Consider the following 16,306-nt stretch of genomic DNA (forward strand, 5'->3'; position numbering starts at 1 on the left):
CTCTCCTCCCTGTCACGCATCTTCACTCCCTCCTTCGATGTAGGTATTTGTAAAGTGTGTATCGCTAAGGGGTATGTAGCGGACTGTGTCAGCGTTTCCTCTGAAGCCATCCTGTAGTTGGGACGCCATGATTCCACGTGTGCCTGAGTCTGTGTGAGATCGGGGCTGCGGCAAGCCGCCGTAGTCTTTCTGTCATTGGTCACCACCACTTGGTGAGGAGGGATGTGTACTCGTACTTGTGCAAAGGGGAAGTCTGGTGTCTGCGAATTTCCCAGAAGAGAGGGTCTCGTGCTCGCTGTTGTAGAGGGTGTTAACGGGCACTCTGGCTGAGGGGAAACGTTACCAGTAGGGGAGACTGTGGAACAGACACTGTTGTTCCGGGCAATTGGGATTGCATTCGCCGGGACAGGAAACCGAGGGCCGCTCAGACATGATACTCTTTGACAGATCCTGTCAGGAAAAAATCTTGCCGAGTCACGCTAGGCATGATTTTAAGTCTGTGTGACTTGAATAGGATTACACCCATCAAGATCATCAGTCATGGACCGTGGTTCCAGCCAGAAAGCTTACATCTTTCTTTTCTCTCTAAAGTTTTGGGTTGGAGACCCAAAGCCCTGGAGGAGGGCGTCCCACTCAGAGTGCCACAGTGTGTTGGTGTCCTGTGAGTGGGCTCCAGGTATGCCGGGATGCTGCTCCCTCCACCTTTGGGACAGCTGAGCAGAGCTGTGTGTCTGGAATCTCCAGCAAGATGGCCTTTGGCCAGGAGCCCCTCTTAGGGCACCACAGTCAGCCTACAACAGTGTGTCTACATAGTGCACCCACACAGTGTGTCTACACAGTGAGCCTACCACATTGTGTCTACACGGTGTGTCTACACAGTGTGCCTACACAGTGAGTCTACCACAGTGTGTCTACACGGTGCGCCTACACCATGTGTCTATACAGTGTGCCCACATGGTCTACCACAGTGAGTTTACACAGTGCATCTACACAGTGTGTCTAAACAGTGAGACTACACCGTGTCTATGCAGTGCACCTGCAGTCTGCCATAATGCGTCTACAATGTGTCTGCACAGTGCGTCTATGCAGTGAACCTACACAGTGTGCCTACATAGTCTACCACCGTGCGTCTACACAGTGTGTCTACCACAGTGATCCTATACAATGAGCCTGTATAGTGAGCCTACACAGCGCGCCTACACAGGTCAGATATTACCATGTTCTTGGTGTGCTGTGAGGTTAGATGGTGGCTGTGGCTTTCCTTCCCTGCTTTCCGTTCCTTCTCTGCGCTGCAAAAACCCTTCCTCAGAAGTCAGCCTACAGTTTGGCCGCCCTTCTCGTCTTTATCTTCTCCCTTCTTCTTTCTGTTAATCTTTTTAGACTAGCAGTCCAAATACACTATTCACCTTTCTACACGAGTGGCTTGTTCTTCAACCTTCTGTGTAAGCCTTCAGCAACTTTGGAAGTTTCTCATTTAAAGTCTTGAGTGGTTGACATTTCAAACCGTTGTCGCCCTCTCACTCCTCACCTTGTTTGTTGAAGCCCCGGGAGCTGTCAGCCTCTCCTCTCCTTTCTGGAAGCATACGCTCCAAGTGCCTGGCTTCCTCACAGGCTGTCTCTGGCTCCTTCACTGTGTTCGTGTCTTCCTCTCTCACCCGTACCTCGACCCACCTTTCTTCTTCCCTCTGAGCCATTCACCTTTCTGAATCTCCAGGTTGTTCTTTCTTGTACTTGCTGTTCTCTGTTCTCCACCCTCACCTCGAGCTTACATTTGGCTTTGTTTCATATCCCTCAAGTCTTGGCTCAGATGATTTGCTTTTAATGATCGTTTTTGAGAGTGCAAATCACCCACATCACATACACATGCTCTGCTCCCTATCCCCTTGTCTGTTTTTCTGTGGATTATATTTTATCGGTTTGTTCATTGTCTCTCTGTCCCCACCTGAGAACAGAGATCTTTGCCTCTTTTAGTCACTCCTTATCCCCCACACGTATAAGTGTGGCACACACTTGGATGAACTAATGGTTGGTTCTTTATTAATCATCCCTGTGCTATGGCTCCCAGCACTCTCTCTCCAGATCTGTACTGTTGCTTCGGACGTACAAGTGCCCTTCCACCTGCCTGCCAGGCACCTCTCCCTTCAGAGCACTTCATCTCAAGTTGCACACTTTTAAAACCATCGTTTTCTTCTTTCACCCAAGCGTGTATTTGCTCTTCAGGAATGCAGAACAGCTACTACCAGATCTGCTGGTTTTTCTGTCCGTATGAGCCAGATATCCAGAATTTGGGACATATGGTCTCATGTTCTATTTTATTTTGCTGTTCTGTTTTTTTATTTGCATTTATACCAGTTTTCCCCCATAGTTTATAATCCTTGATCTACAAAGTGGAAGGACAGGAAGTTATTATTGAGCAGCTGCTCTGTGCCAGCCACCATTTAGTCTCTTTAATCCTCACACCAGCCGTCTGAGAGTGGGAATCTTTGTATGCGATCAGAGAAGCAAAACCACCATGAGTAGTAGAGAATAGGGATTTATTGTAGGAATAAGGTTACACACAGTTTTGGAAGAGGATGGAGAAGTAAGGCCTAAAAGGGGAAGTTGATTCGTCGGAGAAAAGTCACTGACAAGCCCTCGTGAAGCCCTGGCCCAGGTGGACCATGAGACCTGGCTGGAGAATCTGGAAAGCCACATGGAGCTGCCCGAACAGGACTGTGGTAGTGGACTCCGGTGGGGGCTGCTGCTCCGGCATCTGGCTATGGGCCTCGGGTCCCCAGGGCAGGGAGTAAAGCGGACTCACATTCTGAATATTTGGGGGATGGGGGGGCGGGGGCAGGGGGCCGAGTTGAAACCTCCCAGCACCTCTGCCTTTGTCCCCTGCCTCCCTGAACCCCCAGCCAGGATAGTGGCTGCTGCTTCTCTTCCTTCTCACACATCTTACCCAGATTTCTCAGACTCCAGACCGGATAGGGAAGGGGATTCTGGGAAGCAGAATCCTGGCTTAGCCAAGTTGACACGGTACCAAACCACCACAGTAGCCATTGTCATTTTACTGAGTGTAACTGAACCTAGTAGGCTCATGTATCTGGTATGTGTCAGCCCAGATGAAACCCTGTGCTTGCTCAGCAGTATCTGTCTTTCTTTTTCTTTTTCTTTCTTTCTTTCTTTTTTTTCTCTTCTTTTCTCTTTTCTTTTCTTTTCTTTTCTTTTCTTTCCTTTCCTTTCCTTTCCTTTCCTTTCCTGTTTTCTTTTCTTTTCTTTCTTTCTTTCTTTCTTTCTTTCTTTCTTTCTTTCTTAATGTTTTTTTATTTATTTTGATAGAGCACAAACGGGAGGGTCAGAGACTCAGGGAGAGAGAGAATCTCAAGCAGGCTCCACACTGTCAGCGCGGAGCCTGACATGGAGCTTGATCCCATCAATCTGGAGACCATGAGCTGAGCCGAAATCAAGAGTCCCAAGAGTTCGCTGCCCAACCGACTGAGTCACCCAGGTGCTTCTCACCAGTGACTTTGTGCCCTCATTTTAGTTCTCCATGCCCCTTTCCAGCCTAGCTTTGTAGACCGCTCGTGAGTGACCCCTGCCATGCATTCCAGGCTGAAGAGAACACATATTCCCCAAATGTCCTCACATGCCCTATCACCTCCGGGCTTGGCGAATACTGTCCGTCGTTTGCCTGAAGTGTTTTCCTTCACCTGCTGCTCCTCTTTTCCCTTCCCCTGAAACCTCCAGAGTTTTGCCTGTCTTCCTGTGCCTTGTTCCATTCCCTGTGTAAGACTGTCCGTGGTATCTCATCGCCCAGCCCCGAGCAGCTGCTCCCTTTTCTGTGTTCCTTGTAATACCTGGCTCATACCATTTTCACATGTGCCTTGTCTTCTGTGCCAGATGTCTCATTCGTGTCTGACTCCGCTTGCCCTTGTACATTGTGGTTGTCCAGTAAGTATTTGAATTGGTTGTGCTCCATCCCTCTCTGCGTCCTGAAGCTGGGGAGGCTGAGTCTGGGCTACGTACCTGTGCCATGGTTCATCTGCTTTTCTCCCGCTGCTGCCGAGAGCTCGTTCGTCCTGCAGACAGCACAGGCACATGATATCCTTCTAGGCTGTGACCATCAGATATGACGATCCCTTCTTATCCTAGTGAGTGAGTGGCTTATGCGCTAGTACAGTTGTAGGGTAAAATGCTCTTGTGTCTGGAAGAATTGGGTTTTCCTGCTTTGCTAGGATTAAAGCTGTTTTTTCTCTCAGGATTCATAATATAAAAGTAATAAGTCAGATAAGTTAATGTGATTCCATGAGTCTTCCAGAACATCTCTACTCCTAATCCAAAAGAGAAATACTCAACTTTTGGGCCTAATTTCACCTAAGCATTCAGTTCCCTTGAGTTTTCCTCACTTTACCTTTTCCAGGTGTTTAAGTATAAAATGGTATAGTTACTGTTATTTATGTACCTTTTATTTTATTCCTAGCTGTGTGATTGTTAACCATCTTAAATTATGTATTTCAGAGTACGTGGATTCCTTCAGATATTTGGTACATGCAAATAAATACTAAAAGAATGCTTAAAATTGGGTTTTAACACCTTATGGGAGCATTTAGTTAACTTACACCTGTTATACTGTTAAACTGTAGGTAAGTCCTAGCATCCAGGACTAGAGTCAGGAATACCTCCTTCACCCTGCCCCTGGGAGAAATGAGGTAGATTGTTAGAGAGACCCGACCTCGGTGGTCCCTTCCATCTGTGATGTCTTGTGACTGCGGCATTCTGCACATGGTAACTATCCATGTGGCTGAAGAGTCGCGCTTTAGGTGGCAAACTCAGCGGTTTTGATCTTTCTCTTTGCGTGTGTGTTAATATCTCTTGCCATAATAGCCTTCAGTAAAGAAGGGTATTTTACCAAGGCATAATGAACACAACTTAACCTTTTCTTGAATTCAGATAATTATTATGAGAAGCAATTTTGTGTTATACTTTAACGATGTAATATTCTTGAAATTTTTTGAAGCTTGTAGGGTCATTGACATAACCTTATTTAGCTCTTTGAGGGCTAAATAAATAATTATTATTATATAAACAAATATATGAATATATAGAATATATAAATAATTATATAAGTAATTTAGGAAATTATGTCAAAGAGTTGACTATTTCTCTTCTGGATTAAGGAGTAGAAATATTTTGGAAGACTCATGGAATCATATTAGCTTTTCTGGCCTATTACTTTTATATCATGAATCCTGAGAGAAAAAAGAGTTTCTGGGGCATCTGGGTAGCTCATTTGGTTAAGTGTCTGACTCTTGGTTTCCGCTCAGGTCATGATCTCACAATTTATGGGTTCAAGCCCTGTGTCAGGCTCTGTGCTGATAGCACAGAGCCTGCGTGGGATTCTCTCTCTCTGTCTCTCTCCCTCCTTCTTTCTCTCGCCCCCCCCCCAAAATAAATAAATAAACTTAAAAAAAATAGGAGTTCCTGTGCCTACTTTTTTATGGTGTTTCTTAATTGACTTACTGAGATGTTATCTGGCTTTTCTTGCTGTGTTTATATCTGCCTCTAATACTCTTCTAACGTAATACTTTTAATCCAGGTTTTAGAAATACTTTTTTAGAATTTTGTGTAAAATAAGAACCTCTCAGGGGTAAATGTTGGTAAATGAATTTTAGCTTAAAGCATAGACTTTGCAGTAAGTGTTTTTTGGCTACTCAGAGCTCAGACTTAAGAAACTATCATTGTGCAAAACTGGTGATTGGGCAAAGTAAAGAGTATTTTTACTTTGAGTTGTGCCAGTTTGCTTTTAAAGAATCCTAACAAGTAATTTGAAGAGTAACAGTTAAGTGCCTCTTTTTACTTTTGGTAGTTTTTTGTTTTGTTTTCTTTTGGCTTTGTTTTTAAAATTTTATTTGAGCAATCTCTCCACCCACCGTGGGGCTTGAACTCAGGACCCTGAGATGAAGAGTCACATGCTCCTCTGACTGAGCCAGCAAGGCCCCCTTACTTTTTTGTAGTTAATGAATATTTGTTACCTTTTGGAGACTTTATTTTTAATGATGTAATGATACCTGAAGTCGTGGCCAGGTTGTCATGAAAGAGAAATTGAAATTGGTGGGTTACTAAAGAGGCAATAAAATTAGTTGATTAATAGGAATTATTCTAAAAGGTTATTATAAATTTGTTTTATTTTTCTAATTTATTCATGACTAACATAGATCTCTCAAGTCACTGGAAAAAATTCTGAAGATTAAATAGTATTATTGTTTTATTTTATTGAGAGAGAGGGCACAGGTGAGTGAGGGGCCGAGGTGGGGGGGGGGGGGTGTGTTGAGAGAGAAAGAGTGAGAGAGAGAGAGAGAAATGGGCCTCACCCGAAGCAGGGCTCGAGTTCACCCAAAGCGGGGCTCGATCTCACAAACCGTGAGATCATGACCTGAGCTGAAGTCAGATGCTTAACGACTGAGCCACCCAGGCACCCTGACAGTGACTTTTTTTAATGTGATGGCTGCCCTGAGTTTTCTAGAGGGAATGCACACTTTCCTTTGCCAGAGAATGCATGCAAGCATTGTAACAGCAAAAGGAAAGTTGAAGGAGGAAAGGAAAGGAAAGGATGAAGCATTTTAGAAACCATCCATCTATATTGCTGAAATTCATCACTAGCTGAAGTGATAAATTGGAAATATAAGTATTTTCATATTGTTTGGACTTGACAGCAGATAGTGCCAGTGCAAAGTTCTTTCTTTTCCTTTGTGGAAAAAGACTGACTTTTCAATTCCAAAGGAAAGGAATCACCTTTCCAAGTGTATTGGTTTCCTGTTGCTGCTGTAACATTTTTGCCTCAAAATCAGGGGTATAAAACAACACAAATGTATTCTCTTGCAGTTCTGGAAGACGAGTCTGAACTGCACTTTACAGGGCTAAAATCAAGATGTTGACAGGGCTGGTTCCTTCTGGAGACACCAAGGGAGAATCTCTTCCTTTGCTTCTGCCAGCTTCTGGTGGCTGCCGGTGTCCCCACATGTGTTGCCAAGTCAGTCCATAGTCACAGCGCCTCCTCTGTAGTTTAATCTCCCTCTGCCCCGCTTCATAAGGACACTGTGGTTGCATTTAGGGCCCTCCTAGATAGTCCAAGACAATCCCTCCAACGAGAGATCTGTGATCACATTTGCAAAGTCCTTCTTGCCATAGGAGGTAACATTGACGTGGTCCAGGCATCAGGGCCTGGACGTGTCTCTCTTTGGGGTGCGTCTTTCAATCTACCACAGTGAATGGGACTCACTGTGCATGTCTTTCCTGATAGGCTTTTCTCCTCGCCCTGCCCTCAGCACCCTCGCTCAGACTTTCCTTCCTTAAATGTTTTAAGCTGAGTAGGTCTTTCTGCATATCCGCTTCTAGCTTGTCTGTGCTACATGTCATAATTAGTCCGTAGTCTCAGGCAAGTGGCACCACGGTTCATGAGCATTGGGCCATCTTCAGAGGAATTAAATCAGACTTGGGTGACAGAGACCTGGACAGGGAGGAGTTGTCCTAGGTTTGAGTTTCAGCCCTTCCATTAAACCGTGTAATTTTGAACACGTTCCTTACCCTCCCAAGTCTTTTGTTTTTCATAAGTATTTCTTACAGCTACATATTATTTTCAGTTATTTTCTGTTTCTTCAAATTAATATTGAAGACTTCAGTGCTTTGTGGTTATTTTAAAGGTGTAATTAATTGTCTTCTAAATTTACTCGTATCTGACTGTCTTCTAGAATTCTGTAACCACTATTTTTTTTTTTTTCCTCTGGCCATTTTATACTATTTTCCTGGGTATCTAGTTTGAAGTTTGAAGTATTGTGTGGTTTCAATTAACAGGAGGATCGACTTTTTGTGGCATTGCATCACTGTGTCTGATGGGTAAACTAGAAGAAGTTTTTTCAGAAAAAGAATTGAACCGGATAAAGAGGTGGTGTATAATGAGGCAACAAAATGGTTATCATGGAAGACCTAATAAGCCCGTAGACACCTGTTACTCTTTTTGGGTAGGAGCAACTCTAAAGGTAAGAGAAAAAAAGTCAAATTGAGAAACCTGTACTATGTGTTGATGTAAACTGTGCTCTAGAAGGTTTGGTCTTTGTCATGTTCATTAAATACTGCTACATTCTGGGACGCCTGAGTGGCTCAGTCGGTTAAGTGTCTGACTTTGACTCAGGTCATGATCTCGCGGTCCGTGAGTTCGAGAGTCGTGTCAGGCTCTGTGCTGACAGCTCAGAGCCTGGAGCCTGTTCCAGATTCTGTGTCTCCCTCTCTCTGTGACCCTCCCCCGTTCATGCTCTGTCTCTCTCTGTCTCAAAAATAAACAAATGTTAAAAAAAAAATTTTAAATACTGCTACATTCAGGCCGCTTCATTTTTTCTGCTGCTCAGGCAAAGCTACTCTATGTATGGTTTTTCCATAGAGTTCAGTTACCTGTTGTGCTTCTTGAAAATTTCCATTCTTATAAAACTTAAGTGGCCTAGAACGTAGTAAAGAAGTGTAAGGTACAAGGTATAAGGTCGTAAGAAACTGGTTACCATAAATGACCAGTGGTCTCTCTAGAGTAGGGCTCTGTCTGAACGTGATCCCAATAAAGGCTTTATGGGAAGTTATTAATCTGAAAAGATAAACCATGGGTCATTTCTTTAAAAACTATTTGTGATTTTTAGTTTTTTATCAGTTTGTTTGCCTAACCCCAACGGATTGACATTTTTCTCCATCTCTTACCTTTTGTCGTACCTAATGCCATAAGGTTATGAGCCACTAAGTACCCACAAGTTTTCTCTATCTTGAAGTTGCCTTTCACTTTTAAAATATATAGTTTAATTCTGATACTCTGAAATCTAACAAAAAGTCCATTCATCTTTTATGTAATATCCTATTTTCTAAAATTCTGAAATAAATCCTGAAAACAGAATGATATAAAACTAAGTATATCTCCCTCTCTCTCCTCACTTCTATTGCCATTCCTCAAGTGTACCCCTTTGATTTTAATTAGGGAAAATTTCAAACATATTCAAAAGTAGAACAGTATAATGAACCCCTGTGTGTCCACAGCTAGACTCCTCAGCTTTTGTCACAAAGCCAGCCAGTCTTACCATATTCCAGCTCCCTTCCCTCCCCATCACTGTATTATTTTAGGGCAGATTCCAGATACCATTTTTCGTATTATCTGGAAAATTTTCAGTGTAATTCCTAACTAGAAATAACTTTCTAAGAAACAGAACTATGGTGTCATTATCACATCTGAAAAATCAACCACAATTCCATGAAATCATTAACTAGTCAGTGATTATGTATATTTCCTATTGCATCACGTCAAGAGGCACATAATTTCTGTTTATCTCCTTGTGATCAAAGTGCTCCAGAATCGTCAAACCTGATTTATCCACCATAAAGTTCCCCATCAGCGTTTTTTTTTCTTTTATGGTGGCGTACTATACGTAATATAATATTTATCAGTTTATTTGTAAGAATACAATCTGGTGGTTAAATTAGGTATACATTCACAGTGTTATGGAACCCTCACCACTGTCTATACCCAAAATTTTGGTTATCCTCAGTATAAACTCTGTACTCGCTCCTTCCCCTAGCCCCTGGTGACCTCTGTTCTACTTTCTATGAATTTGCCTATTCTTGGGACATTGTATAAGTGGCATCACACAATATGTGTCCTTCTGTGTCTGGCTTATTTCACTTAGCATAATGCTCTCAGGATCCATCCATGTTGTAGCATATATCAAAATTTAATCCTTTTTATGGCTGATTAATATGCTGTTGTATGTTTATACCACAGTGTATCCATTCATCTGTTGATGGACATGGTTTATTTCCACATTTTAGCTCTTGTGAATAAGGCAGCTCTGGACATTGGTGTACAAATAACTGACTTTCTTCTTTCATTTCTTTTGGATATTAGGAATGGAATTGTTGGATCTTATGATAGTTCTATGTTTAACTTTTTGAGGAATTGCCATACTGTTTCCCACAGTGAGGGTGTGCACCATGTTACATTCCTGCTAGCGGTATATGAGGGTTCCAGTTTCTCTATATGATCAATAACGCTTGATTTTTCTGTTTGGTTTTGGTTTTTATAATGGCCACACCAGTGGGTGTAAAGTGGCATCTCATTGTGGTTTTGATTTGCATTTCCCTAATGATTAGTGATACTGAGCCTCTTTTGATGTGCTTATGGGCCATTCGTGTGTCTTTGGCAAAATTTTTATTCAGGGACTTTGTCCATTTTTTAGTCATGTTGTTAGGTTTTTTGTTGATGGGTTGTAGGGGTTCTTCAGGTATTCTGGATATTAATGCCTTATCAAGTTCTGTGATATACACCTATTTTTTCCCCATTCTGTAGTTGCTTATAACTTTGTTGATGTTCTTTGATGTATAAAAGTTTCTAATTTTGATGAAGTCCCGTTTATCTGTTTTTTTCTTGTGTTGCCTGTGGTTTTGGTTGTCCTGTCTATGAAGTCACTGCCAAAGCCAATGTCATAAAGATTTTCCCCAGTATTTTCTTCCAAGAGTTTTATAGTTTTGGCCTTGAGTTTTAGGTCTGATGCATTTTGAGTTAATTTTTGTATATGGTATAAAAATGAGAGCTCAACTTCATTATTTTAGAGGTGGATATCCAGCTTTTCCAGGACTATTTGTTGAAAAGACTGTTCTTTGTCCCATTAAATGGCCTTAGGACCCTTGTTGAAAATCAGCTGAGCATATGCATGTGGTTTTTTTTGGTTTCGCTTTGTTTTGTTTTTTTTGTGGGTTCTCCGTTCCTTTGGTCTGGGTGTCCCTACTCCAGTCTCCTCCTGTTTTAATTATTGCAGCTTTGTAGTAAAATTCAGAGCCAGAAAGTATGAGTCCTTCAACTTTATTCTTTTTCAGTGTTGTTTGGGCCCTGAATACAGGGCACCTTGCATTCTCGTAATGAATTTGAGAACTGGCTTTTCCGTTTCTTACCAAAAAGGCTATTGACATTTTGATAAATATTGCATTGAATCTGAAGATCATTTTTGGTAGTATTGACTTTTAACAGTGTTAAATCCTCCTTTAGTGAGCATCCATTTACTTAGATCTTTCATTTCTTTCAGCAGTATTTTGTAGTCCTTGATCAGTTTATTTCCAAATATTGAATTATTTTATATGTCATTGTAAATAGAATTGATTTCATAATTTCTTTTTGGATTGTTTGTTGCTGGGGTATAAAAACACCTCACCATTTTTTTTTAATTTTTTTTTTTTTAATGTTTATTTATTTTTGAGAGACAGAGAGCATGAGCAGGGGAGGGGCAGAGAAAGAGGGAGACATAGAACATGAAGCGGGCTCCAGGCTCCAAGCTGTCAGCACAGAGCCCGATGTAGGGCTCGAACCCACGAGCTGTGAGATCACGACTGAACTGAAGTTGGACACTTAACCGACTGAGCCACCCAGGCGCCCCTAGTTTTTTTTTTTTTGTTTTTTTTTTTTTTTTTTTTTTTTTACAGAATCATTTTAACAGCCATTGGGGTTAACATATTTTATGTTATTAATGTTTAACAAGAGCGCAAGTGGGGGAGAGGGGCAAAGAGAGGGAGGGAGGGGGAGAGAGAGGAAAAGATGGAGGGGGGGAGGGAGGGAGGGAGGGAGGGAGGGAGAGAGAGAGAGAGAGAGAGAGAGAGAGAGAGAGAGAAACAGAGAGAATATGAATCCCAAGTAGGCTCAACGCTCAGCTCAATTCCTGATGTGGTGCTCGATCCCACAACCCTGGGATGATTACCTGAGCCGAAATCAAGAGTAGGATGCTCAGGGGCGCCTGGGTGGCTCAGTTGGTTAAGCGTCCGACTTCGGCTCAGGTCATGATCTCACGGCTTGTGAGTTTGAGCCCCGCGTCGGGCTCTGTGCGGACAGCTCAGAGCCTGGAGCCTGTTTCAGATTCTGTGTCTCGCTCTCTCTCTCTGACCCTCCCCCATTCATGCTGTGTCTCTCTCTGTCTCAAAAGTAAATAAACGTTAAAAAAAAAATTATAAAAAAAAAAATAGGATGCTCAACCAGTTGAGCCACCCACGCCCCCCAACATATTTTATGTTTTAATCTAATACATTGTTCTTTTTGACGCTCAGATTGACCATTTTTAGCCAGTTGAAGATCCTTCATGTTGGCTCTTGAGTCTTTTGGATATGACCTTGGTACAGTCTTTGACAACTTTCTGAAAGCAACCATTTTTAAGCATCTTTAAATTTTTTAATTCTTACGGATATCACCATAGCTTTAACTGATTTTTAAAAAAAATTTTTTTTTATTGTTTATTTTTGAGACAGAGACAGAACATGAATGGGGGAGGGTCAGAGAGAGGGAGACACAGAATCTGAAGCAGGCTCCAGGCTCCAAGCTGTCAGGACAGGGCCCGACGCGGGGCTTGAACCCCCAAACTGAGAGATCACGACCTGAGCCAAAGTCGTACGTTTAACTGACTGAGCCACCCAGGTGCCCCAGCTTTAACTTTAACTGATTTCTTGACTTGTCTTTAGACATATCTTTGATTCCTCACATGAAAAATGAAGATTTAGCCTTCCTTTTTTAAAACAAATTGTTACTGGTTATTTATTTTTTAGTTCTGAACCTTTTCCTCTTTGCACCTTTTAATTCTGTCATAGTACCTTTATTTTTATAATGTCAAGTAACATATTTTATTCAGCAACAATAATCACATATTTTATGTTTTGCCTGTAGGTTGATTACAAAATTTGAAAACTAAAGGGATGGCCCAGTCTGTTCAGTGTCCCCAACTTTTGATTTCAGCTCAGTTCATGATCTCATGGTTCTTGGGTTCAAGTCCCCATGTGGGGCTCTTGCACTTGACAGCATGGAGCCTGCTTGGGAGTCTCTCTCTCTCTGACTGACTCTCTCTCTCTCCTCTCTCCTCTCTCCTCTCTCCTCTCTCCTCTCTCCTCTCTCCTCTCTCCTCTCTCTCAAAATAAATAAATAAACTTAAAAAAATAAAATAAAATTAGAAAACCAAGAATCAGCACTTACTGTGACCATGTAAATATTGTTTATTGCTGAACCAAGTACAATGTTAAGATTATATAGTTTCTTCTTTTTATGTAATGACCTATATGCCACTTGATGGAAAATGTTTCTAGCTGGTGGATTTCTTTTTTAATGTTTACTTTTGAGAGAGAGCGTGTGCATGAGCGCATACAAGCGCAAGTGGGGAAAGCGTGGCGGGGGGGTGGGGGGAGGACAGAGGATCCGAAGTGGCTCTGTGCTGACAGCAGTGAGCCCAGCCCAATGTGGAGCTTGAACTCAAGAACCATGAGATCATAAGCTGAATTGAAGTGTGACACTCAGCCAGCTGAACCACCCAGCCCTAGTTGGTGGATTGTATAGTCTCTTTCCTTACATTGTATTAACTAAGTTAAAAGAGTGAATAAGTATGTTTCTTATTTGTATCATAATTGTTCTAGGCTTTATTTTTCTTTTTTTGAGAAATAATGCTGCTTTAATCACTAATATCTTGTATGGCTCTCTGATTTATTAACATACTTTCAGCTGCTTTGTGTCTTACAGAAGTTTTTTGAACTCCCTTGCTACTACTCCACCCCCACCCCTATTCATGGTTTGATTTATTCTTTTTTTTCTATTTAATGGGATCCTGAGAGATCACAAATACATGTCCTAAAACTTAAAGCTACAGTTGTTTTTTTTTTTTTTTTTAACATTTATTTATTTTTGAGAGAGAGACAGACAGACAGACAGTGTGAGGAAGCGAGGGGCAGAGAGAGACGGAGACACAGAATCTGAAGCAGGCCCCAGGCTCTGAGCTGTCAGCAGAGCCCGTCATGGGACTCGAACCTGCGAACCACGAGATCATGACCCGAGCCGAAGTCGGACACTTAACCTACTGAGCCACCCAGGTGCCCCAAGCTACATAGTTTTTTGGATGCTAAAATTATACTTCCTGATTACAGAGCTTTAATTTTTTACTACTCTCAAAACTGTCCATAGCACCTGGTTAATAATTTCTGTTGCTCTTTTTTGAAATATTTTTGGTTTAAGTTACTACCAGTATATAACAAAGAGCCTACCATAAGAATTGTAAAAGCCTATCATAAGAATTAAAATATGGGTACATAAAATTGCATTTTTTAAGATGACTGATTAAGGGGCGCCTGGGTGGCTCAGTCAGTTGAGCATCTACATTTGGTGGGGATCCTAATCTCGTGGTTCATAGGTTCAAGCTCCGCATCTAGCTTGCTGCTCTCAGCCTGGAGCCTGCTTGGGATCCTCTACCCTCACCCCACCCCCATCCCCACCCCCGCCCTGCCGGTCTCTCTGCCCCTTCCTCTCTCTCCCTTTCCCTCCCTCCCTCCCTCTCTCAAAAATAAACATGAAAAAAATATTTTTTTATGACTGATTAAGTTGAGCAGATTGGGAAAGTTGTGACTTGAACCTAGCTGAATGTGATGCAAAGAGATGAGTTGGGTGTGATTCAGAAAATTTAAATCGTGAGTAGGTCAAGGAAAGGAGAGTAGTGATCAGATGATAAAAATGATAATGTGGTTAACTGATTCTAAGTGCTCAAGTCTCCAGAGGCCTGCTTTAAGAGCCTTAGCTAAACAAAAGTGTATTTAATTGATGTGTATCTGAAAATTGAGCCAAGGTCAATATGGAAGTTGCATGCAGTAAATGTATGTTTGTCCTGTCATTTCAGCTTCTGAAAATTTTTCAGTACACTAACTTTGAGAAAAATAGAAATTACATCTTGTCAACTCAAGATCGGCTCGTGGGAGGATTTGCCAAGTGGCCAGATAGTCATCCAGGTAATTGTGTATAGGGCTCTAGAACAATTTTACTTTTGTTTGTTTCTTGAGTAGATAGATCTTCAGGCATCGTTGTCAGAAAGGGCATAAGATAGAAAATTTAGCCACAGTTGTAAACTTAAATAATAGTTTTTAAAAAAGTAAATTGTTTAAGTTTGGGTGAAAATGTATCATGTTGAGGGGCATAAAGGAAAGTTTGGGTTATCAAGATGTGTTGGTATTGTTTGTCTTTTTTTCCATTTCATTTACCGAACTTTTCTTTCGTTTGAGGCAGTAAGGCAGATGGTCTGAATTGGCCCTGTCAGTAATAGAGGATCATTTGGTCCGTCCAGAATCTAGCTGTCACTAGAGCTAAGTAGAATAAATGCCTAAATCCATAAGGGAACCGGTTATTATTTCTGTTCAGAAGGCACTAAATCAAAAATCTCTAATCCTGAAGTTAGGTGTCCCTCACTGTCCAAACTGTTTTCTGAATTTTAGAAGATTCAGGTTATTGTTTTTAGAAGAATATTTTGCTATTCAAACTCTTACCATTCATTGTCTAAAACTCAAGAGCCACATAGATTCAGACAATGTGATATTTATCGTTTTCCAAACTCAGGAATGACGAAGTAACGAACAAAAAGATTCTTGTATTTAGTAAGTACAGTTGATCTTTGAACCACACGGGTTTGAACTGCACCTGTCCACTTATAAATGGAATTTTTCAATAAATATTGCACAGTATTGTAAATGTATTTTCTTTTTATTATTACTCTTGTTTATTTTGAGAGAGCGTGCATGTGCGAGAGCAGGCAGGGGAGGTGGGGGAGACAGAGAGAGAGAGGGAGGGAGGGAATCTCAAGTGGGTTCCACTCAGTGAGAAGCCCGACTCGGGGCTCAATCGCATGACCGCAAGATCCTGACCTGAGCTGGACGCCTAACCAACTGAGCCACCTAGGTGCTCCCCTTTTTGTTATTTTCTTAATAACATTTCCTTTTCTTGAGCTTCCTTGATTAGAAGAATATAATACATAATATGTAGGACATACAGAGTATGTGTTCACTGACTGTGTTACCTATGAGGCTTTCCTGTCAACAGTAGGCTGTCAGTAGCTAACTTTTATGAGAGTCCAACTTCTATGTAGAGTTTTGACCGCACGGGGTGTCAGTGGCCATAACTGCTACATTGTTCAAGGGTCAATTGTACTTTCAAATGGGTTCTTTAGAAATAACGAATAATCTTTATTAGTAATGACATTTTTTAAAAAATGTAGATAATTCTGCCATTTCCCAAACCTAGACAGATTTCATTCTAAGCTGCATACTCTGATATAAAACAGCCTGCTCAGTTACTCCTCAGATGCCACCTACAGGCCCCTCAGACCCAGCCTGCCAACTGAGCCTGGTCTCTGTGCCCCACCCCACCTCAAAGCTTGAGTGGCCCCAGGCCAGGTTCAGGCCTACAGTTCTGCAACAGTCTTAGTATCATAGTCTTCCTGCTTCTGGTCTAGTCCTCCTCACGTTG

At 41.8% G+C, this 16,306-nt stretch overlaps 1 protein-coding gene across 1 annotated transcript in view; it reads left to right on the forward strand.

Annotated features, from left to right (window-relative positions):
• The window catches only part of PGGT1B (protein geranylgeranyltransferase type I subunit beta), a 62,694-nt gene that overhangs the window by 40,360 nt on the left and 6,028 nt on the right, over positions 1–16,306 (forward strand). Inside the window, exons 7-8 of the mRNA XM_060636345.3 lie at positions 7,834–8,018; positions 14,691–14,799. Of these exons, the coding sequence (XP_060492328.1) occupies positions 7,834–8,018; positions 14,691–14,799 (294 nt within the window). The remainder of the gene's footprint in view (positions 1–7,833; positions 8,019–14,690; positions 14,800–16,306) is intronic.

This window comes from Panthera onca, chromosome A1 (assembly GCF_046562875.1).
Source record: "Panthera onca isolate mPanOnc1 chromosome A1, mPanOnc1 haplotype 2, whole genome shotgun sequence".
Lineage (NCBI taxonomy): Eukaryota > Metazoa > Chordata > Mammalia > Carnivora > Felidae > Panthera > Panthera onca.